This window comes from Prionailurus viverrinus, chromosome B1, assembly GCF_022837055.1.
Source record: "Prionailurus viverrinus isolate Anna chromosome B1, UM_Priviv_1.0, whole genome shotgun sequence".
Taxonomy (NCBI): Eukaryota; Metazoa; Chordata; class Mammalia; order Carnivora; family Felidae; genus Prionailurus; species Prionailurus viverrinus.
Genome location: NC_062564.1, coordinates 70850653 through 70874061, shown reverse-complemented (window position 1 = coordinate 70874061; position 23409 = coordinate 70850653). Strand labels below are relative to the sequence as shown.

The following is a 23409-nucleotide window of genomic DNA, read 5'->3' as shown; positions in this document are numbered from 1 at the left end:
ATCCATATACATTTGTCTCTTGTCTTTTAGGCAGGTTTTAGATGTTGGTTGAGCCATATTGTTAGTTTTACAAAGCACTGATCTTTATGCTGTGCAGGAATCAATAGCATGTCTAGGAAATAACTAGACATCAGTGAACACTCCCTGTATAATATTCTTGGCATACGTTATGGAGCAGCTAATTGCGAAAAGCACAACAAATTAACCTCATTCATTAAATTACCTCAAACTTTGCAGAAATAAAAATATAATACTAATCAATACTTTAATAATATGATTCATATTCAACCTTTGAGTCACAACTGATAGTTACAGAGAGTTTTAGATATTAAATATAATAACATTGTTTCTCTTAGTAAAATACATAAAAAGATGATTGAATTTTGATCATTATATCAAACTATTATTTCAAATTATCATTTCAACTTGTAAATTACCATACAATTTCTAATTTTCAGGAAGTAAACAAAGATATGATGAAGATATTCAGAAATAGATACAATAAAAGTTTAAATTTATTGCAACATTTATGTTGGCTTGCAAAAATAAAACATGTATAGTATAATTCTGTAGAATTCAGAGAGATCAGATGTTTGAGCAAAAATGCTGTCATCGTGACATCATCGAAGACAAAATATAATATTAAAAAAGGTAGAGTGAACATTTGCATATTTACAGTGCTACAATAAATGCAACACTTAAGCAACTTGGAGATAAAGTTAGTTTAAGCATGTGTTGTTTACTTTCACATAAGTTAACAGCTTATATAGCATTTATATATAAGGAGTTCCTTCTCTTATAAAGCTTATATATTTTAGAACGGGAGAGACAATAAGGAAGTGCACTGCGAAAGAGTTTATGAAGGTTTTTTTTTTTTAATTTTTTTTTTTTCCAACGTTTATTTATTTTTGGGACAGAGAGAGACAGAGCATGAATGGGCAAGGGGCAGAGAGAGAGGGAGACACAGAATCGGAAACAGGCTCCAGGCTCTGAGCCATCAGCCCAGAGCCCGACGCGGGGCTCGAACTCACGGACCGCGAGATCGTGACCTGGCTGAAGTCGGACGCTTAACCGACTGCGCCACCCAGGCGCCCCTATGAAGGTTTTTAAAAGGAAAACCTGAAAGCTCTTAAAAATTTGACCACCAAAGTACTCAGTGAAGAAGTCATAGATACACGGACTGCTAGATATGGAAGTGATCTTAATGACAATTCTGAGCCAGCTTCTTTATTTAACACATAAAATAACTGAAGAGCAGGGTGACTGAGTGATTTACCGAATGTTCCAGGCAATTCGATGTCGGCGACTGCACGAAGCATAGTGTTCCTCTTCTTGGTACTCACTCAAATTAAGGAGATGAGCTACAGTGTTTAGAAACGTTTACAGCTCACCTAGTAATGAAAAAAATAAGCTTGAAAGCCAAGAAGCAGCGTTTTGGGATTGTTGTGTAGAAGCACATATTAAGTACATAGCTCTTTGATTTCTTGGTGTATGTCAGGCATTATTTTAAGTAGTCTACAGGAATTCTGTATCTTAATCCTCACAACAATGCCATGACTTCGATACTTTTCTTCTCCCTATTTTACATGTTAGGACAATAAAGCAAAGACACTTATCTAGGTGAAGCACTGGAATAGTGAGTCTGGTATTGCTACCCTACCTGTGGAGTCAGTCCCATTATGCACTGCAAATATGCACTGCAAATAGTTACCCACATCTAGATTATATGCTTAACATTTCAAAATGAATAGTCTCTAAATTGTTTTAAGAAATTTGAAATAGACCCTAGTGAAATTTTAAATTTCATCTAAAAGATGAAAATAAAACTGGTAATTTTATTTCTGATTTTATGTAATAGCATAAAATGATGACACAGCATTGAAAATCCTGGGATATTTGTTTTTTCACCTTTAAGCCCTACATCTTAAGCCCTATATCTAAAAGTCTCCTTTTGGGGATGCAGCAAGGAATAAAGGCAAGATCCCTGCCCTTTTGTACATATGTATTCTAGTATAGTACACACATAAGCAAAATAATTTATTTTAGTTTTAAGAAGAAAATAAGATGTGCTGGAGAGTAGTTGAGAGATTACTTCAGATTATAATAAGTAAAGATTTTGTGGTATTTTTTGAATTATTGTAAATAAGTCACTGAACTCTCATTAGCTACAGAAAATAACAAAAAAACCCTTATTTCTATTTAAAAATTTTTAAAATGTTTATTTATTCTTGAGAGAGAGAGAGAGAGAGAGAGAGAGAGAGAGAGCATGAGTGAGGGAGGGGCAGAGTGAGAGAGGGACACAGATTTGGAAGCAGGCTCCAGGCTCTGAGCTGTCAGCACAGAGCCTGATGTGGGGCTTGAACTCACAAGCCATGAGATATGACCTGAACCAAAGTTGGACACTTTACTGACCAAGCCACCCAGGCACCCTCCCCCCTAAAAAAAACTTATTTCTAACATCATAATAATTGTCATTTATTATGTTTCAGTAAGCATGCTTTATCATCAGTGTTTACATGAATCATCATATGACTACTAGTAAAATGTATTTAATATTTGGATATTTAGAAATGTACTTAGAAATATAGAGCCTTCTGGGGCGCCTGGGTGGCTTAGTTAAGCGTCCAACTTAGGCTCAGGTCACGATCTCGTGGTTCGTGGGTTCCAGCCCCTCATCAGGCTCTGTGCTGACAGCTCAGAGCCTAGAGCCTGCTTCAGATTCTGTGTCTTCCTCTCTCTCTGCCCCTCCTCCACTCGTGCTCTGTCTCTATCTTTCTCTCTCTCTCTCTCAAAAATAAATAAACATAATTTTTTAAATAAAAGAAATAAAGAAACTTCTAAATATATGGGATGCTTAATAATGTAGAATAATGAAAAAGATATAGATAGCAACATATATAGAATGATGAACAATATGTTCTTTAACTTGTACAGAAATAATCAGAAATAATAATTTAGCTTTAACTTTATTAAAAGTTACAGGTTTTTTATAATTGTAGATGTTACAAAGGAGAAATATATGGGAAAACAAGTATGAAAAATACTTAAATTGCAAGCCTAGGTGAATAATAATGAAATAAAACCCCACAGGAAATAGAAAGTAAATTGAATTTGCCAATGAACATTTATATCAATTAGCTGCCCACCTGCCTCTCATAAATGTAACAGTACTAGGAAAAGATCAAAAAAGATCAAGAAATGTTTCTCATAAAAGTTTATGGAGCAAATCACTATAATATCCAAGCATGTATTTTATTGCCAAATTCATCCAAGTCTTGGGAAGCTCCCCTAGTGGGTGCCTTCATAAAAGGAGGGGGTGGAAACTTGCTTCAGAGTACAGGGTTTCTGTTATTTAGGCTGCCAATTAAATATGATGGGATGGAATGCAAAAGTTCATTTTAAAGTGAGCAACTCCATGGTAAATTGTTGTAATATTTGTGACAATTCAGGTTACCTAAAAATATGCAGTAAGTGAGAGACTACTAAAGATGGAGAACAAACCAAGAGATAATGGGTGGGGGATGGGCGAGATGGGTGATGAGTACTAAGGAGGGCACTTGTGTTGAGCACTGGGTATTGTATGTAAGTGATACATCACTGAATTCTACTCCTGAAATGAATAATGTACTGTATGTTAACAGATTAGAATTTAAATAAAAATTTGAAAAGAAAAAGCAATAAAAAATAAATTTAAAAATATGTGATAAGCACATGTATGTCATTCCCTATCTCACATGTGCTAGGTAAATGTAAAATTAAATTGAGTAAGTGATGCTATTGCAAAGCCAGGTACTTTAGAACTACTTTTAAGGAGTACTGGGAGCCTCTTAATTGCAGAAAATGGGACTTTTAAAAGATTCTATTTTGGAAATTTTGCACATAATTGTTAGTTAGAAACATATGTTCTTGTTTGTCCAGGCAGGAAGTTAAGATGAGTGGTGGGGAACAGAAAAGGGAGGGAGGTTTCATTATTTGACCTTTTGCATCTTTTTAAAACCTATGCACAATTTAAATTAATTGCCTGGTTTTAATGAAATTAAAATTAAAAAAAGAGACAAACATTCTGCATTTTTTTTTGTTTTCTGATATAATATGGAAACATTTGGCATAAGTAGAATTTACTGCAGTTCAAATCAACTCTTTATTTTTGTTACATATTTAGCCCTAATATGTTTCTAATCTCTCAGAGGTGGCGATGATTATAATTCACACTGGGGAAAAGATAGGGTTCTAATCTAAGTTATTTAATAAGAGGACGTGAATAGCCATTCTTTTATTTAACATTCTTTAATTGTGCCACTCTTGCCATAAATACCATTAATGAATAAAAATGAAGACTGTTCTAGTGCCAGAAGTGTATATATCCTTCCTAACTAGGAAAATCAGATAAATATTGCTTTTAAAATTTAAAATAGTAAAAAGCAATATTGTCCTTTCCCCACAATTATTTTATGTGTTCATTTATCATTCATTTATATATTTCCACATTTTAAAATAACAAGGTTTAAGCTGAACACAACTGGAGATATTTTAACTTTTTGGCATTTGCACATAACCTTGCTTTTGTTTGAATGGCTAACGACAATTTTATCAAAATTAAGCACTGTAGGCCTTAAATATTATATTTAATTTGCTAACTGAAAGAACTAAAACATTTAAAAAAATAATCTCAAACATCTAGAAGTGTGTCTTCTATTCCAGTGCTAGGAGAATATTTTGTCACTTGTTTCTCAAGTCAGCAAAGGCTATTATGAGGCTGCCCATAATTTGTGATTAACTGGGGGACTAGTAGTGTCATGGCATCTCTAGAATTATGCTGTAATGCAATTTCTGCATTTGTCTCCGCTTGTGAAAATGAGATCCTCTGCCTCATAAAGCATGCTTGAGGGTCTAGAGTGGAGGAGAGAATTGAGAAGAACGTTGGATATTTGCCCTTTATAATTTTTTATCTACATAGATTGAAAACACATATTTCTTATTGCTGCTAACATTTACTTCCAATACTCTTAACTTTTAAGGTTTAAGTACGCATAGGAGTTATTGTAGACTGCCATACTTTCTAGATAAGAAGTGGTACATGTAGCTGAAAAATTATACTGACAATGCGTAGTCGTGGAGTGTTTCTTTTTAGACTTGTTCCACTTTGATTTACTGCTCCCTATATGACTCCTTTAGATCAATTGCTCTGAGAGGACCCATGGGTAATGAAAAGTTTAAGTTCATTGCGAATTCTCTGAACAAAGACTTAAAAGCTGAGATGTTGACATAGTGGCACAGCATGTGGTATCTATTTCTCGATGCCATAATAAAGTTGTGAAAGGTCAGGTGAGACAGGTCCCATAATGTCAACCTTTTGCATCAAATGAATTATATATTTATAGAAAAAAAATATTTTTCTGAGTTTACTTTGTGAAACTGCCTCAAATGGAAGTGACTTACAATTTATAGGTACATCGTTGATTTTTGCAGTTGCACGTGGGTGAGCACCTCATATTTCTAACATGTTTGTTTCTGAAAGGGTACTACACATGTGTGGAAGTCATCTTCACCCTGAGGAGACAGGTCGGGTTTTACATGATGGGTGTCTATGCCCCCACCCTGCTGATAGTGGTTCTCTCCTGGCTTTCCTTCTGGATCAACCCGGACGCAAGCGCTGCCAGAGTGCCCCTGGGTAAAGCGTTCTGTGCTTCTCTCTCGATGTCTGACGTGGGTTATGTCCTTGCCTAACTGTGTAATCAACTATTTTCAAACAGAACTGTAGAATTGAAGGCAACCTTTTTCTTTTCTTTTTTTAGGCTTCCTTCAAAACTTGACATCGTACTGTATTTTCTCAGTGTTTATGCAGTCAATAATTAAACTAAGTTTTTTTCTTCTTTCATGTCTTTGGGTATTTGAAACAGCTGATCTGTCCAACTTTGACTCTTGTGAAATAATTATTAAGAAGTGATTTCCACAGGTAAATAAAGTCTAAAAGCCACAATAGTGCCAGACTTAAAAACAAAACTATACTGATGAGAATCTTTCTCAGTGATATTTTATACTATCTCATGCTCTTCACTGGGGAATATGTGGTACAATTTATCTTTTTTTTTTTTAATTTTTTTTTCAACATTTGTTTATTTTTGGGACAGAGAGAGACAGAGCATGAACAGGGGAGGGGCAGAGAGAGAGGGAGACACAGAATCGGAACCAGGCTCCAGGCTCTGAGCCATCAGCCCAGAGCCTGACGCGGGGCTCGAACTCACGGACCGCGAGATCGTGACCTGGATGAAGTCGGATGCTTAACCGACTGCGCCACCCAGGCGCCCCTCAATTTATCTTTTTAAAAGTGACTTTGCATCATTTTCTTTTTTTTTTAAGTTTTTTTTTTTAAGGTTTAGTTTTGAGAGACAGAGAGACAGAGACAGAGAAGCAGAGAGAGAGGGAGACACAGAATCCGAAGCAGGCTCCAGGCTCTGAGCTGTCAGCACAAAGCCTGATGTGGGGCTCGAACCCATGAAACATGAGATCGTGACCTGAGCTGACGTTGGACACTTAACCAACTGAGCCGCCCCATCTTTGCATCATTTTCTTAAACATCGGATATTGTGTGCTGTATCATCAGGAGTGGCTAGGGAGAAGAAGAGCTGGTTATCTATGTTCTCTTATTTGTTATTGTTAATGCTCTGTCACATAGAAACATCATTAGCCAGTCTTAAAATTGTGTCTGTATAGGGGTGAAAAAGTCTTTGCTTTGTGAAGTAATCAAGAGCCCTACTAGTGGGTGAAGTGAATAATCTTGAAAATAAGGATTTTGTTACAACAAATTTTGATTGTTTGGAATGTTTTAAAATGTTTCATTTCCGTGTGTGTGTGTGTGTGTGTGTGTGTGCGTGTGTGTGTGTGTTCTCTGACTTTCACCTGGAACTTATATAGGTAGGGCTGTGGTATATCTGACCTCTTGGTGACTGATTGCTTGCAGCATTTTATTTTTTATTTCCATCAAAAAGGCTTTGTGCAAATCTCCCCCCAGACTTGTTAGGGGAATTAAATGAAATACAGATTTTAAAGAGTAGAAAACCAGGAAAGAAGCAATGAAAATGACAGTTTTACTTGAATAAGACATTTGGTGATTTACATTTAATAAAAGCCACAGAGACCAAATCTACATCTTAATGACCAAAAATGTAGGAGATTTCATCCTAGCGGTTATGTATGTATAATGAAGACAATGGCAACTCATAGATTAATTCATTTAGGGGATGAGAATTAACTATGTAGTATGTTGTACTGAGAATAAAATTACTGGAAAACTAGATTTGTGTTCTTAGACTTGTGAAAAATATCATCCATTTCCCCCAAGTAGTCAATTTTTTGCTTATTAAAAATATCTTACTCTTATGCACCAATATAAATTGAAATGTCAGACTTTCAAGAGTACTCTGGAGACACTTAAATCCCTGATATGTCCTTGAAGGATTTTTCTCTGTAAATCCCCATCTATTGCAGGAGTTCTGACATAAGGTCCCTGAGCTGTCCACTTAACGTCCAGTAGACCTGTTGTATGGAGCAGAAGTATTTCATGGTTGAAAGTCAGTCCCTCGAGTTCCACTTGGATTTCAATTCCTGCTCTCTGTCTAAATTGTGACAATTTAGATAACAAACAGATCTAACCTCTTTAAACATACTCTGTTGAAATGTCAACAGGTATCAAAAAATACTCAAGGGGTTACTTGGAGAACTGAAAATATGAGTGTAAAGTGCTTATTACACATTCAGGAGTTAATAATATGCCACATGTATACATTACTTTACACTTTGTAAAGCACGTTTACCCTCTTGATTCATTCAGCAAGTATTTAGTGTGTGCCAACTGTGTACTAAGCAATATTCAAGAAGATGGGCACATAGCTAACAAAGTAAATAGCTAAGAGATAGTTAATAAAATAGATTAAACAAAAGAAAACCTCTAAGCCTCAATGAGTATGTATTTTTTTGGAAAGAAATAGACATCAAATAAGTACAATATATGATGTATAAGACGGTGACGTATAACTTCCAGTTATAAAACAAGTCATGGAAATGGAAAGTACAAAATAGGGGATATAGTCAATTATATTGTAATAACAGGGTGTGGTGACAGATGATGACTGTATGTAATTATGGTGAGCACTGGGCAGTGTATAGAATTGCTGAATCACTCTGTTGTACACTTGGAACCAATATAACATTGTATGTCAACTACACTTCAATTAAAAAAAAAAAAAATCCTAACGTCCGGGAATGTAGAAAGATAGTGACATAAGGACAGAGAGTTCAGGGACAGCAGCCTGCTTGTAGGGAACTGTTGAAAGAGAAGTGATATTGGGTAAAAATGTGATGGAGGTAAAGAAATAAATCACGGTGGATATCTAGGAAAGAATGGACTGGGTTAGTGATCATCAAGGCCAGCATTCTTATGGCAGGAGCATGTGTGGAGTACTTTGGGAACACCAAGAAAGCCAGTGTGGCTGGATCAGAATAAGTGAAAGGGTGATGTCAGAAAGACAGCAAAAGGGAGGAGATGTGTAATATGTCCTAAGGTGTTCTGATTATTTTGGCTTTTATTCAAAGTGAAATGGGAAGCCCTTGAGGGCTTTTCCCGCAGGATGTGCTTTAAATTTTAACAGATCTCAGGGCACCTGGGTGGCTCATTCAGTTGAGCATCAGACTTGATTTCAGCTCAGGTCATGATCCCAGGGTCGTGGGATTGAGCTCCCCCATGTCGGGCTCTGCACTGAGCATGGAGCTTGCTTGAAATTCTCTCTGCCTCCCCCCAAATCAATAAATAAAAATAAGAAAATAAATAAATTTTAACAAATTCTCCTTGCCTCTTTGTTTAGAACCCACTAAAATGGGGCATGGGTGGGGGCAAGGAAATCAGTTAAGAAGCTATTTTAGGGGTGCCTGGGTGGCTCGGTCGGTTGGGAGTCCGACTTCAGCTCAGGTCATGATCTCACTGTCCGTGAGTTCGAGCCCCGCGTTGGGCTCCGTGCTGACAGCTCAGAGCCTGGGGCCTGTTTCGGATTCTGTGTCTCCCTCTCTCTCTGACCCTCCCCCATTCATGCTCTGTCTCCCTCTGTCTCAAAAATAAATAAACGTTAAAAAAAATTTTAAAAAAAGAAGCTATTTTAATAATCTAAGTGAAATGATCACGGTATGAGCCAGAGGGTAGAGATGCTCATAATAAATGATGGATATGGTAGAGATAAAGAGATGTGTAGATGTGTTGTATGTAGGATTTAAGAAAGTAGAATCGAAGCTGACTTCAAAGGGTTTTTGGTTTTGTATTTGTTTTTTGTTTGTCTGTTTGAGAAACTAGAGGGATGAAATTACCACTTAGTGACATGGGAAAAGCTGCATGTAAAAGAGGTTTGAGAAGGTGGGAAGATGAGGAGCTTGGTTTTGGACATGTTAAGTTTGAGATCTCTTTTAGGTAGAGATATCAGATAGTTGGCTATACAAGTATGGAGTTTTTAAGAGAGATCAAGCCTGGAGGTAAGAACTTTAGATTTGTAAGAACATAGATGGTCTTTAACGTGAGGAGACTGGAGTGCAGTTGGACGTATAAAGGTTAAACCCTTGAGACTGAGAAGATGAGCAACAACCAGTATGATGCAGTTTCCTAGGAGCCAAACGGGGAAAGCATTTCTAGGTTAAAGGAGTGCTCAGTCAAGCTGCTTGCCAATCAAGTAAGTTTGGGGCTAACTATTGTCATTGGATTCATTAACCTGGAGAAGTCACTGGTGTCCATGATAAGAACAGTTTCTGTAGAGTGAACAGAGGAAAGCTTGATTGGAGTGACTTCAAGAGAGAATGGTGGCATCTGGGGAGGAACTAGAGGCATCCAGTAGAAACAACACGCTGGAGATTGTCAGCTGTAAAAAGAAAAAGAGAATGGGGAAATAGCTGGGGTGGGAATAGGAGTTGAGAGGGTTTCTGGTTTTTGTTTAAGACGGACAAAAATCTTAGCATGTTTATATTTAGAGGAAAACAACCAATAACAAAGGAAAAAATGAGAGATGGAAGAAGTGCAGGAGCAGAATTTGAGAAGTGAGAGTGGATGAGGTCAGGTAGACAGATTGGCCTTTTCGAGGACAAAGTGGATTGGTCCCAGGGATCAGCAAACTCTTCCTGTGAAGGGCCAGATAGTAAATACTCTATGTTTGTGGGCCATATGGTTTTTGGTCCAACTCCTAAATCTGTTGTTGTAGCATTAAAGGCAGCCTTAGACAATACATAATTGAATGGGTGTCCTATGCATCAGTTTACTAATCCTTGGTCTTCAATATCAGGAGGGAAGGCAGAGTATATAGGTATAGACAGAGATAGGTAAGTAGACATGGTAGTGGGGGCTTGTGAATGATTTTGTTTTCTCAGTAAAATAGGAAGAAAGGTCATGAGTTGCAAGTGAGATAGGATAGACTGTTGTGAGTTTGAAGAGAGAAGGTAGTGAATGGACAGGGGACATATACAATGCTTGCTGTGATTATGGGCTTCCTGAGGTTAGTGATTATAAATTTCAACTAAGATCATTCAGTATGTTGGGATGATTATCTCTAGCCACACCCACTAAAAGAAAACTAGAGGATAGGAATATATTTGTTTTTGAGATGTATCCATGTTGTTGCTCATGTTTATATTTGACTCCGTATAATTGTTGGGCAGTATTTCATAGTTTATTTTTCCACTCCACAGTTGATGGACATTTAGATCATTTCTAGGTTTGGGTTATTATAAATAACCCACATGTTGTTTTCAATAATTGTGTACAAGTCTCTGTATGGACATATGTTTTTATTACTCTTGGATAAATACCCAGGAATAAGATTTCTGGATTTTAAAGTAAAACTATGTTTTACTTTTTGAAAAACTTTTATTTTATTTTTACTAAGTTTTTAATTTCAATTCCAGTATAGTTAATGTACAGTGTTATATTAGTTTCATATGTACAGTATAGTGTTTCAACAATTCTATATATTACTCAATGCTCATCATGAGTGTACTCTTTAATCGCCATCACCTGTTTCACACCCCCCCCCCCTGCCACCTGCCCTCTGGTAACCATCAGTTTTTTCTCTATAGTTAAGAGTCTGTTTCTTGGTTTGCTTTTCTCTCTTTCTTTCTCCCTCCTTTTGTTTTTTTCCTTTTGCTCATTTGTTTTGTTTCTTAAATTCCTCATATGAGTGAAATAATGTGATGTCTTTCTCTGACTGACTTATTTCACTTAGCATTATACTGTCTATCTCTAGCTCCATCCATGTTGTTGCAAATGATGATTTCATTCTTTTTATGGCTGAATAATATTCCATGGCATGTATATATGTGATATATATATATATATATATATATATATATATATATATATGTATAGTATGTTTGTGTGTGTGTGTGTGTGTGTGTGTGTACAGAGGTGCATGCATTCCTTTGAATTAGTGTTTTTTAAATTTTGGGGTAAATACTCAGTGGTAGTTCTATTTTTAACTTTTTGAGGAACCTCCATACTCTTTTCCACAGTAGCTGTACCAGTTTGCATTCCCACCAACAATGTACAAGGGTTGTTTTCCCCCACATTTTCCCTAACATTTATTGTTTCTTGTGTTGTTGATTTTAGCCATGCTGACAGGTGTGAGGTGATATCAAGATACACTTACTTTTATAAAATACTGAGATACTATTTCTCAAAAAGATGGTACCATTTTGCATTCTTACCAGTTGCTTCAAATACTCCCCAACATTTAATTTTCTTACTTCATTGTGGTATTTCTACTATAATGTTGAATAGAATTGTTGACAATTGTTATTCCTGATTCTAGTAGAAATAACAGCCATTCACTATTAAGTGTGATAGTAGCTGTAGATTTTTTGTAGATGTCTTAATTGAATTGAGTAGATTTCCTTTGCTTCCCTAGTTGGCTGAGAGTTGTTTTTTTTATCATGTATGATAAAATTTAGTTGAATTTAAATTTGATTGAATTTTGCCAAATTCTTTTTCTGCATATACTTAAATATTTAGATGGGTTTTCTTTATTTTGGTGAATTATATTCATTGATTTCTAGATGTTACATGAGTTGCAAGAATTATTAGCACAAAATATTTTCATAATATTCCCTTATCCTTTTAATGTCTGGCTATTAGTGGTATGTCAGATTTAATTCTTGATATTGTTAAATTGTGAATTTTCTTTTTCCTGATTATTCTAGCTGAAGGCTTATTTTTTTTTTGATATTTTTAAAATATCAGTAACTATTTCATTTATTTTTTTCTATTTTCCTTTTGGTTGATTTTTAGCTCTTTATTAATTTCTTCTTTTTAATTACTTTGCATTTAATTCGATCTCTCTTTGATGCTTAAAGTGAAAACTCAGATAATTGATTTTAGATCTTTTTTTCTTTTTAAACAGGAGCATTTAAAGTTATAAATAGATATATTCTTTCAGTTAAAAATGTTTTCTAATTTACCTTGTGATTTCTTCATTGGCCCATGGATTCTGTTTGATTTCCAAATATTTACTTTTAATAAGTACCTGATAATGATTTTAATTTTATTTAAATGCTTTTTGATTTTGTCAGAGAATATGATTTCAAACTTTTTGTTTATTCAGACTTTTTTTTTTTATGGCCTAGCCTAACATGTATCTCCTGGTAACCATACCACATTCCCTTGCAAAGTATATTTGTCACTGTTGGATGTAGTGTTCTGTAAATATCAAGTTGGTTGATAGTACTGTTGAAATCTTTTATGCCTTTTGTCTAGTTATTTTTACAGCTATTGTTGAGAGAGTTGTTAAAAATCTCCAACTATATAAAATTATGCTGTAGGTATTTAGAAGCTCTGTTACTAAACCTATACATATTTATAATTTTATCTAAAAGAGAAATAATATTACTTTAATGTACTACTTAATATATCATATTACTTTAATAAAAAGATATTCCATGCAAATGGAAACAAAAAGAAAGCTAGAGAAGCTATACTTATATAAACAAAATAGACTTTAAATACAGACTGTAATGAGACCAAGAAAGGCATTACACAATGATAAAGAGGTCAATCCAACAAGATGATATAATTTTTACAAATATTTATGCACCCAACATGGAAGAACCTAAATTAATAAAGCAAACATTCCCAGACCTAAAGGAAGAAATAGACAGCAATCCATAATAGTAGGGGACTTTAATCCCCCCCCCCATTTACACCAATGCCTAGATTACTCCAACAGAAAATCAATAAACATCAGTCTTAAATGGCACATTAGAGCATATGTACGTAACAGCTACTTACAGAATATTCAATCTAAGAGCAACAGAATACATATTCTTCTCAAGTGTACATAGAACAATTTTCAAGATCATATGTTAGGCCACAAAACAAGTTTTAATAAATTTAAGAGGATTGAAATCACATCAAGCAGTTTTCCAAACCACAGCAATATGAAACTAGAAATTAATAACACTAAGAAAACTGGAAATTTCGCACGTTTCTGGAGATTAAACAACATACACCTACACAACCAGAGGATCAAAAATAGAAATCAAAAGAGAAATTAAAAAATACCTTGAGACAAATGAAAATGAAAATGTAACATACCAAAATTTATAGATGCAGCAAATGCAGTTTTAAGAGGGAAGTCTATAGTAATAAATGCCTACCTCAGGAAACAAGAGAAGTCTCATATAAACAACCTAACTTTATATCTGAAAGAACTAGGAAAAGAAGAACAAATGAAGTCCAAACTAAGTTGAAGGCAGGAACTAAAAATTATAGTAGGAAAAAATGGAGACTAAAAGACAATAGAAAAGATCAATGAAACTAAGAGCTGACTCTTTGCAAACATAAACAAAATTGACACACCCTTAATTAGACTCACCAAGAAACAAAAAGAGAGAAAACTCAAATCAATAAAATCAGGAAAGAAAGAGGAGACATTACAACTAATATCAGGGGATACAAAGGATCCCAAGGGACTCTTAGGAATAATTATATACCAACAAATGGACAACTGAGGCAAAATGGATAAATCCCTAGAACTATACAACCTACCAAGCCTGAATCATGATGAAATAGCAAATTTGAACAGATAACAAAAATTACCAGTAAGGAGATTGAATCAGTAATCAGAAACCTCTCAACAAACAAAAGCTCCAGACCAGACACATCACTGGTGAATTCTACCAAACATTAAAGAAGAATTAATATCATTTTTTTTCTCAAACTCTTCCAAACAATAGGAGAAGGAAGAACTCCTCTAAACGTATTTTACAAGGTCAGCATTACTCTGATACCAAAATCAGACAAGAATACCACACACAAAAAAATAAAAATTACAGGCCAATATCCCTGATCAATATACCTGCAGAAATCCTCAACCAAATATTAGCAGACCTGTTTCAAAAATACATTAAAAAGATCATACACAATGATCAAGTGGAATTTATTCCAGGGATGCAAGAATGGTTCAACATCTGTAAATCAATCAGTGTGATATACCACATTAACAAAATGAATGATAAAACTCCTATGATTATCTCAATAGATGCAGAAAAAGCATTTGATACATTTAACATCCACTTATAATAAAAATCTTGTAAGAAGGTGGATATAGAGAGAATGTACCTCAACATAATAAAAGCCATATGTGACAAGCCCACAGCCAACATTATACCCAACAGTACTCTAAGATCAGAAACAAGACAAGGATGGCCACTCTTGCTATTTTTATTTAACATAGTATTGGAAATACTAGTCAGAGTCATTAGGCAAGAAAAAGAAATAAAAATCATCCAAAATGGAAAGGAAGAAGTAAAACTGTCATTATTTATAAATGACATATTATATTCAGAAAACTGTAAAGACTCTATCAAAATACTGCTAGAACTAATAAGTGAATTCAGTGAAGTTTCAAGATAGTCTGTTGTTTCTTTACACTAATTATGAACTATCAGAGAAATTAAGAAAGCAATCCTATTTACAATTGCATTAAAAGCATAAAATACTTAGGAATAAATTTAACCAAGAATGTGAAACAGCTATATGAAAACTGTAAGTCATTAATGAAGTAAATTGAAGACAGTGCAGATAAAGAAAAATATATTCCATACCCATGGATTTGAAGATTAATATTGTTAAAATGTCTATACTACTCCAAGCAATATGCAAATTCAGTGGAATCTCTATCAAGATTACAATAGTATTTTTCACAGAAATAGAATAATCCTAAAATTTTTGTGTGGACACTAAAGATCCCAAATCTTGAGAAAGCAAAGCAAAGGTGGAGGCAGTATTTCAAACTATACTACAAAGCTGTAGCAATTAGAACAGTGTGGTAAAAAAGAGACACATAGTTCAGTGAAACAATAGGGACCTCAGAAATAAACCCATATATATATATATATATATATATATATATATATATATGTCAATTAATTTATGACAGGTGAGCCAAGAATGTATAATTGGAAAAGGGCAGTCTCTTCAATAGTGTTTGGAAAATTGGACAATCACCTGCCAAAGAATGAAACTGAACCATTATCTTATACCCTACACAAAAATTAACTCAAAGGGGATTAAAGACTTGACTATAAGACTTGAAACCATAAATCTCCTGGAAAATAACAGGTGATAAGCTCCTTGATATAGATCTTGGTCAATCTTGATGATTTTAGCAAAAGCAAAAATAAACAAGTGGGACTATACCAAACTAAAAAACTTCTGCACAGCAAAGGAAACCATCAATAAAATGAAAAAATAATCTACTGAATTGAAGAAAGTAATTGCAAATCATATATCTGATAACAGGCTAATATTGAAAATATGCAGACTCATACGGCTCAAAAACAAAAAGAAAACAAAAAAAGCAGAAAAACCAAAAATAAAAGTCCAGTTAAAAAATGGGCAGCAGACTTGAATAGGCAACATCTAATTGGTCAACAAACACATGAAAAGATGCTAAACATTCTCCTAATCTCATTTGAATTTACCTTTTCCATTGTTAACAAACATGAAAGCTCCCTCTATGAATTTTAGGTACAGACTTTTGTCTGTAGCTCTTTCTCTGAGTATGGAAGTAATTATTGAAGCAACTTTTTGTAATACTCTTAAGTAAATTATGCATAACACTCCATTTCTCTGGTACATATAGTACTTGAATTGTTGCTAAAAGGGAATTTTTTTTAAAAAAGGAGTTTTTTTAACACGTAACTTTCAGTTGAAGTGTAAAAAGATTAATAATTTAGGTTACAAGGCAGACCTCTAGCAGACCATGCATGCACACATTCTTTCTTATACTCTGATCATCTAGAACAGTGTTCAGGGATTATAAGGACCTCTTACAGAAATGTCAAAAAGGTTTTTTTGGATTCTCACATGATATTAATAATAGCTTTCCTTTTCGTATCCTTAGAGTAAAATGTTATGAAATGATAACATGCTAATATAATTTAGTAGTACTTCTAAATTAATTTTCATCTTATTAATCACAATTCCCCATGTATGAATTTGATAGTTTATTGCAGTATGAGATAAAAATTATTTGTAGTTTAGACAGGTATGTAAACACTTGCAGTTTACTCCTTGACCTCTACTGGTTCATGACATTTGTTATTATATTAGCATTATACTCTCTAGCTCCATCCTTCTTGCTGCAAATTGCAAGATTGGCATTGTTTTATGGCTGAGTAAAGTTACATTGTATGTATATGCACTTCATCTTTAACAAATCATCTATCGTTGAACACTTGGTAGGCTTTCGTATCTTGGCTATTGTAAATAATGCTGCAATAAACGTAGGGATGCATATATCTTTTCAAATTAGAATTTTCATTTTCTTTGGGTAGATGCCCAGTAGTGAAATTTCTTTTGATTGGTTTATAAATTATTAAAATTCAGACAAAATTTCACTATGCATTATTTAACAGTGAAGTAATTTTATTTGAAGACTATGTTAAGTGAATGATATAATACTTGTCCAAAGAAATATTATTTGCTCAGATTTCTTATTTTAGGATTAAAAAAGTAAATGGATATTTTCTAATTTTAATATGATTTCCTGAAGAGAAGGCATACAGTGATGTTCACATTTTTCTCCATTTCTATTCTTTCATCTCTGAAATGATAAAAATCTTAATAGAATTGACCATCATGGTTTCTAACTTAATATCTGGAATTATAAATGCCTCCCTCCTCTCCCCAGAAAACCCTTAATGCCATATTCTTCCTTTAAAAGGACAGTCCCTTCTCTGTTTCTTTGGTCTCCTTTCTTTGACATTCCAGCATATTTTCCTCACAAGGTTTTCTGCATTTTCAAAATGACCTCCATCTGAATAATATTGGCTAATCTTTTCTTTTACAACATTCTCAAGTGTATCATGCTCTTGTCATGGTCATCGGTTTTATGCTTCTTGGCCTTTCTCTAACCCACCTCAATGTTTTCATACCAAAGTCATTTCTTTCCTACGTCTCCTCTTCCCATCTTTCATGGGTATTCTTCCAGTTATTCCATTCTTCAGAGCTTTGTCTCAATCTTTTCCTTCTTCCTTTAATCAGTAACCAAGTCTTTTAAAATGTCTTGTCAAAATCCTTTTGCATCAGTTCTGTGCTTTGTTTCTGCAGCTACTATTTTTTTTCCTTTCTTAGTCTGTTGTATATATCCCTACCAGAATAATGTTACTCAGCATTCTTTTGGTAATGTCATTTCTCTTCCCCAAATTTAAAGTTTCTTAATATTTTCTACCAGGTATGGTAAATTCATTATAGGGCTTTCAGGACCCTTAAAATCTGCCATTATTCTCCATTTTTTCATGAAGTTTCTGATATATCAGGAAATTTTCAGGTATATTACTGAGTTTACAACAGTTTGATATATCTATCCTGTGTTATTGATGAAAGTGAAATGCTATGGAAACAGAGAATGGTGTGTCAATATATTCTATTTCAAGGAATTAAGTAAGGTTGTTTTTGATTGCTAGATTGACATACAGCATTTGATTAAAAATAAAAAAATTGACTTGGAAATATGACTTGTTAAATTAATGCCCATAGGTATAACTAATTGCAGTTTCGGGCAACATGTGATAAGATCTTGGTTTTTATGTTAGTTTCCACTTCCAGGTTAGAAACATTAAGACCTATATTAACTTTTAAGATGTAGTCTCTATTAATTAGTTCTTAGTTTTCCTCAGGACCAAGGGTAATTAAAAAACTGTCAAGTCTTTACATTCTAAGTAATATTGTTTCTATCTGCAGAAGTTACTATATTTTGCTAGAAACCTTTCTTTCTAGTAGAGAATCTCGTAGCTCTTCAATACTCACAAAAAAGAGCCGAACAAACTTGACCCCTCTCAGGAGACTTTAAAACAGTGCAACTGATGGAATATATTTTTCAGTGTTTTAACTGATTATTAATACTAATATAGTGCTTACCATACTTCCAAGGCGAGAGACAAGAACACCAAGTATATCTTTGTTAGGTTGATCTATTTGTTAATTCTCTGTGGTGGTCAAATCTAAGAATAAAAAGTGCATTTGGCCCCATAGGTGCATATCCTAGGCAAACCTGTTTTCTACATTACTTAATGTGAGCCTCCTTTGACATCATAGAAGACTTTTTCTGACACAGGGTGTCACTGGTAGTCAGTGGGAATGTGGCAAGTGCAAAAAAAAGGAGGGATATAAATTATTGCAATTTTCCTTTTGGATTTTACAATTATTTGGCTTAAATTGATATGTAACTAGTTAACCTTCCACAAATGGTTAATACAGATAGCAGAATATTACTCTTTCCTTGAAAAGCTGAAATCATTTGTTTCCCCTGAAATAATCAGGAATGCTCTATCTTTGTCTTTTCTATTAGATATTTTAAATTGTGAGCCTTATCAGAAAATTGCTTTATATGTTCTATTCTTGTTCAGACTTAGTTGTTCTTGGGGTAAAATGCAGTTATGTGACTGTCTAAAATAAAGCTGAAAAATGAAATAACTCTAACTAGAGAGCTTTGTGGCTTCCTCCGAGATACTACAGAATAATTTCAGACATCTTTAATATTTAAACCAGATCTAAATTGTGTTTTTACATGTTGGCTTAAATTTCTATTTACTTTTAAATATTAAATATTTACAAACATCTCCAACTACATTAAATAATACTTGCATGAAAAGTATGTCAATATTATTTTTTTCTACTCTTTGAGCTTGAAAGAGATCTGATGAGCATTGGGAGTTAACTGCAGAGGGATATCATCAAAAAGTAATGTTTGCAGAACATTTCACAGGGGTAAGAAGCAACTTTAACTGCTATTTCTATTTCTGTAGGTATCTTCTCAGTACTCAGCTTGGCCTCCGAGTGCACAACCCTTGCTGCTGAACTTCCCAAAGTATCCTACGTGAAGGCCCTTGATGTGTGGCTCATTGCTTGTCTTCTCTTTGGGTTTGCTTCTCTGGTGGAGTATGCTGTCGTGCAGGTGATGTTGAATAACCCCAAACGAGTCGAAGCAGAGAAAGCCAGAATTGCAAAGGCTGAGCAGGCAGATGGAAAAGGTGGAAATGTAAATGCTGCTAAAAAGAATACTGTGAATGGTACAGGGACTCCTGTTCACATTAGCACTTTGCAGGTAAGAATGACACTGGCGAAAGTATTTCCCCCATCCGCTCTGCAGTTCAGGAGAAAGGTACTTTTCTGTGGGTGTGAAGCTTTGATAGAATTGGTACTCCCTCATTCTTCTCTCACAGATAAAAAGGAACTGAAACACATCGAACCTTTTTGTAAAAGAAATAAAAAATACTAAGGTCAAATACTAATTAATAAAAAGAAATCAACACCTTATCAACTTTCTAGAAGACTTTCCATGGAGTTTAATGAGATGTTTCTTCTTTGATGGGTACCATTGACTGTGGAGATAGTGTCAAAGCTACAGACCCTCCTGTTCTTTCTCACCTGATAAGCCTCAAAGGCCAGAGGATTGCTGGAAGCACTGACCTTTTGCCCACTTGGTAGATTTAGGGTAGCCCATGCTCTTGATAAAACCCCCTTCCTTTCCCTATCAAGTTAGAGAGCTCCACACAGAATATGGCCAGCAGGCTACTTACTTACGGGATGCCTGGCCCATGGGAAAACTATACCGTAGTCAGGGATCTGTCCAGCCCAGTGGTGAGTACTTGCAGCAGAATTGGACCTTGCCTTGTCACTTGATCATTGGTCTAAGTGTAATGGTCAGTGCCTTTAGATTCTGATAAATTCTGGATCAACAGGCTGTTTCATGAATTTAGGATAGGTTTCTACTTACCCCAAAGCTCCCCTGATTGATACCTTCTGTTTGGGATGACCAGTAAACCAGGAGGCTATTGCCATTGAGCTTATTAGCCTGGTACATTCCACAGGAGACTAATAGGTTCACACCATCTTACAACCTTGAAAATCTTGCCTTCTCTGCCTGTATTTTGGCCCAGTATTACTCTTTCAGTTTGTTATCTACCATCACACCCCTTACCTAGAATGTTAGACAAGTATGCCAGGTGCATATTTGTAGATATGAAAAGTAAACTATTTTTGTGGTGCTGCCTGAAGCTATATTTTTTAGAAAATTTTAATTTCTTGTAAAGTCATTAAACTCATTTTCTGCATCTACAGCCAAGTCTCTGTAGTGTTAGTTGCTACCTTGTGGGAGGGTTTTTAAGGCCTTATGATTCTTTCATACCCTAACTCTCTTTATGATAAATAAAGCTAAACTGTTTGTTAATAAAGAACAATCATGACCTTAGAGAAGTCATATATTTGACATATCTTTTTCCATCCTTTTCCATCCAGCATGTCTAAATCATTATTTTTGAAGTGAGTTTCTTGTCGACAACATATATAGTTGATTTATGACTTTGGACCGCTCCACCACTCTCATGTTTTAATTGGTATGTTTAGATGATATGATTTAATCTAAGTAGTGATATGTTAGGACTTCAGTCTATTGTTTTATGTTTTCTTTTCTGCTTATCCCATTTTTTATCTCCCTCTTTTCTGTTTCTTGCTTTCATGAAGGTTACTTAAACATTTTTGAGAATGACATTTTGTGAGTTTTCTATATTGTGTTTGAAAGTGTGTCTCTTTATCCATCTTGTTTAGTGATTGTCCTAGGTACTAATTATATGTACATAACTTATCAAAGTCTGCTGGTGTCATTATTTTACCAGTTTGTGTGATGTGTAAAAATATTACATCCTTTAATGTCACTTTAACTTTCTATTTATGATAGACTTGTAAATATTTCTGAGAATCTAATTAGAAAGCATTCTACTTTTTATTTCACCATTGAATATACTTTAGGAAACTGCAAGGGAGAAGGAAAGCTTATTGCATTTATGCATATTTTTGCTCACCATGTTCTTTCTTTTACTCTGATATGTCTTTCATTGTTTACTTATAGAGAATTTCCTTTATTCAATATTTTGAGGAGCACTGCTGGTAACATATTCAGCTAGTTTTCCTTCATCTGAGAAAATCTTGATTTCCCCTTTATTTCTGAAGGATATTTTCATTGGGTATAAGATTCTAGGTTGACAATTCTTTTCTTTTAGCATGTAAAAATTATTGTGCCTCCTCCCTCCATCTGGCTTCCATGGCTCCTGATGAGAACTCCTCTTCATTCATATCGGTTTTCCCCTGAGGGTGAACTCATTTTTGTCTGGCTGCATTCAAGACTTCTTTTGGTCTTTATTATCCTTAAAGTCTGTGTTTTGGTGGGGATTTCTTTGGGTTTATCCTGTTTGGGATTTAGTCAGCTTATTTAAAAATGTAGGCTTATGTTTCTTGTCAAATTTGCAGTTTTTGACTGTTATTTTTTTTTGAGTACCCTTTGCAGACCCACCTTCTTTTTCCTGTCTTTCTGAGCCTCTGATGACGCAACTGTTAAATCCTTTGTTATAGTCCCACAGATCCCTGAGACTCTCTTCATTTTGTCTAGTCAATTTTTTTCTGTTTTGTTCAGATTGGATAATTTCTTTGGTTATATCTTTTAATTCACTGATTCTTTTTTCTGCCCCTTCCATTTTTTCTGATGAGCTTATCCACTGAGATTTATATTTTGCTGAATGTATTTTTCAGTTACAAAATTTCCATTTGGACTTTCTTTTGGCTGAGATTTTGTATTTCTTTGCTCAGTCTTTCTATTTGTCAGTGCTTTCAAACAAATGTTCATAATACCTGATTGAAATATATTTTTTTTTAATCATCCATGTTTTAGAACCTCTCTCAGATGATTCTAACATTTTTCATTTTGGTGTTGTTATCTACAGACTCTGTTTTTTAAAAAATTCAATTTGAGATCTTCTCCAGTTCTTCGTATTATGAATGGTTTTCTATTGAAACTTGGACATTTTCATAGTTTGTTATGGACTATGAATCTTATTGAAACTTTCTGTGTTAGATGGCTTTCTCTGGCCCTGTCCTGCTGGGAGAAGGAAGGGTGCTGCTTCAGGACTTCAGTGGAAGTAGAAGTCCAGGGCTTGACACAGTATAGCTGGGGGCTCTTTATTGTTGCAGGGTGGGACTGCTAGTTTTTAATTACCCATGTGGTCTCCACTGATACACAGTGTGGGGGGGGGGGTGCCCTCATTACCACTTTGTGGTGATAAAATTCCTGCCCCTCAGCTAGGGCTCCTGTGACATCACCTCCAGTGTGGAAGAGGAGAAGCGGTCTGTTTCTGCTGGGTAGGGGTGGAAGTCCATGCTGCCTGCACAGTCTCCTCTGATGCAATGGGGGAAGCAGGGCCTTGTTAGTGGTCTATGGAGATGGGAGTCCTCTCACCTTAATGGGTCTTCTCTGATACCACTGCGGTGGGAGTGTTGGGCACCTTGTTACAGCCTCTAAAGGTGGAAGACTCAGCTCCCCACTCAACCTTTGCTGGCATGGGTGGGGATGGGGTCACCTTTTTGTGTGTGGTGTTTGACTGGACCAGAGAGAACATTGTCTAAAAGTTTTTTTGTCTTGGGGCGCATGGATGGCTCAGTTGGTTGAGCGTCTGACTCTTGATTTCAGCTCAGGTCATGATCCCAGGGTCATGGAATCAAGCCCCACATTGGACTCTGTCCTGAGTGTGGAGCCTGCTTGAGATTCTCTCTCTCTACCTCTGCCCTTCTCCCTGGCATGCTCTCTCTCTAAAATTAAAAAAAAATAAATAAAAATTAAAAAATAAAGTTTTTTGTCTTGCTAAGCTACTCTTTTCTTTGTCCTTTGGCTAGAGGAATTAGACTTTTATTGGAGCTATTTTTATCTGTACCAATTTCATTTTGAATTTCAGCTCCTTCAGCTTCAAATCTGGGATATATGAGGCGAAAAGGACACTCACCACCATGTTGTTCCATGTGTCTGAAGGTCCACAACTGGAGAATGGTTGTTTCTCCAC

General features: G+C 35.0%; 1 protein-coding gene and 1 long non-coding RNA gene across 4 annotated transcripts in view; one reads left to right on the top strand and one right to left on the bottom strand.

The window, feature by feature from the left end:
* Positions 1-23409, top strand: part of GLRB (glycine receptor beta) — a 101921-nt gene that overhangs the window by 61825 nt on the left and 16687 nt on the right. For 2 of the 3 annotated variants that reach the window (XM_047854724.1, XM_047854726.1), the window contains 2 exons: positions 5519-5671; positions 19330-19628. In XM_047854724.1, coding sequence (XP_047710680.1) covers positions 5519-5671; positions 19330-19628 — 452 coding nt within the window. The remainder of the gene's footprint in view (positions 1-5518; positions 5672-19329; positions 19629-23409) is intronic. The other variant, XM_047854725.1, reaches the window with a different exon arrangement.
* LOC125163241 (uncharacterized) lies at positions 1191-18563 on the bottom strand. Its single transcript, XR_007151356.1, has 3 exons — positions 18443-18563; positions 9750-9896; positions 1191-1391 (listed from the first exon to the last, which is right to left on the bottom strand). It is a non-coding gene; the product is annotated as an uncharacterized LOC125163241 (long non-coding RNA).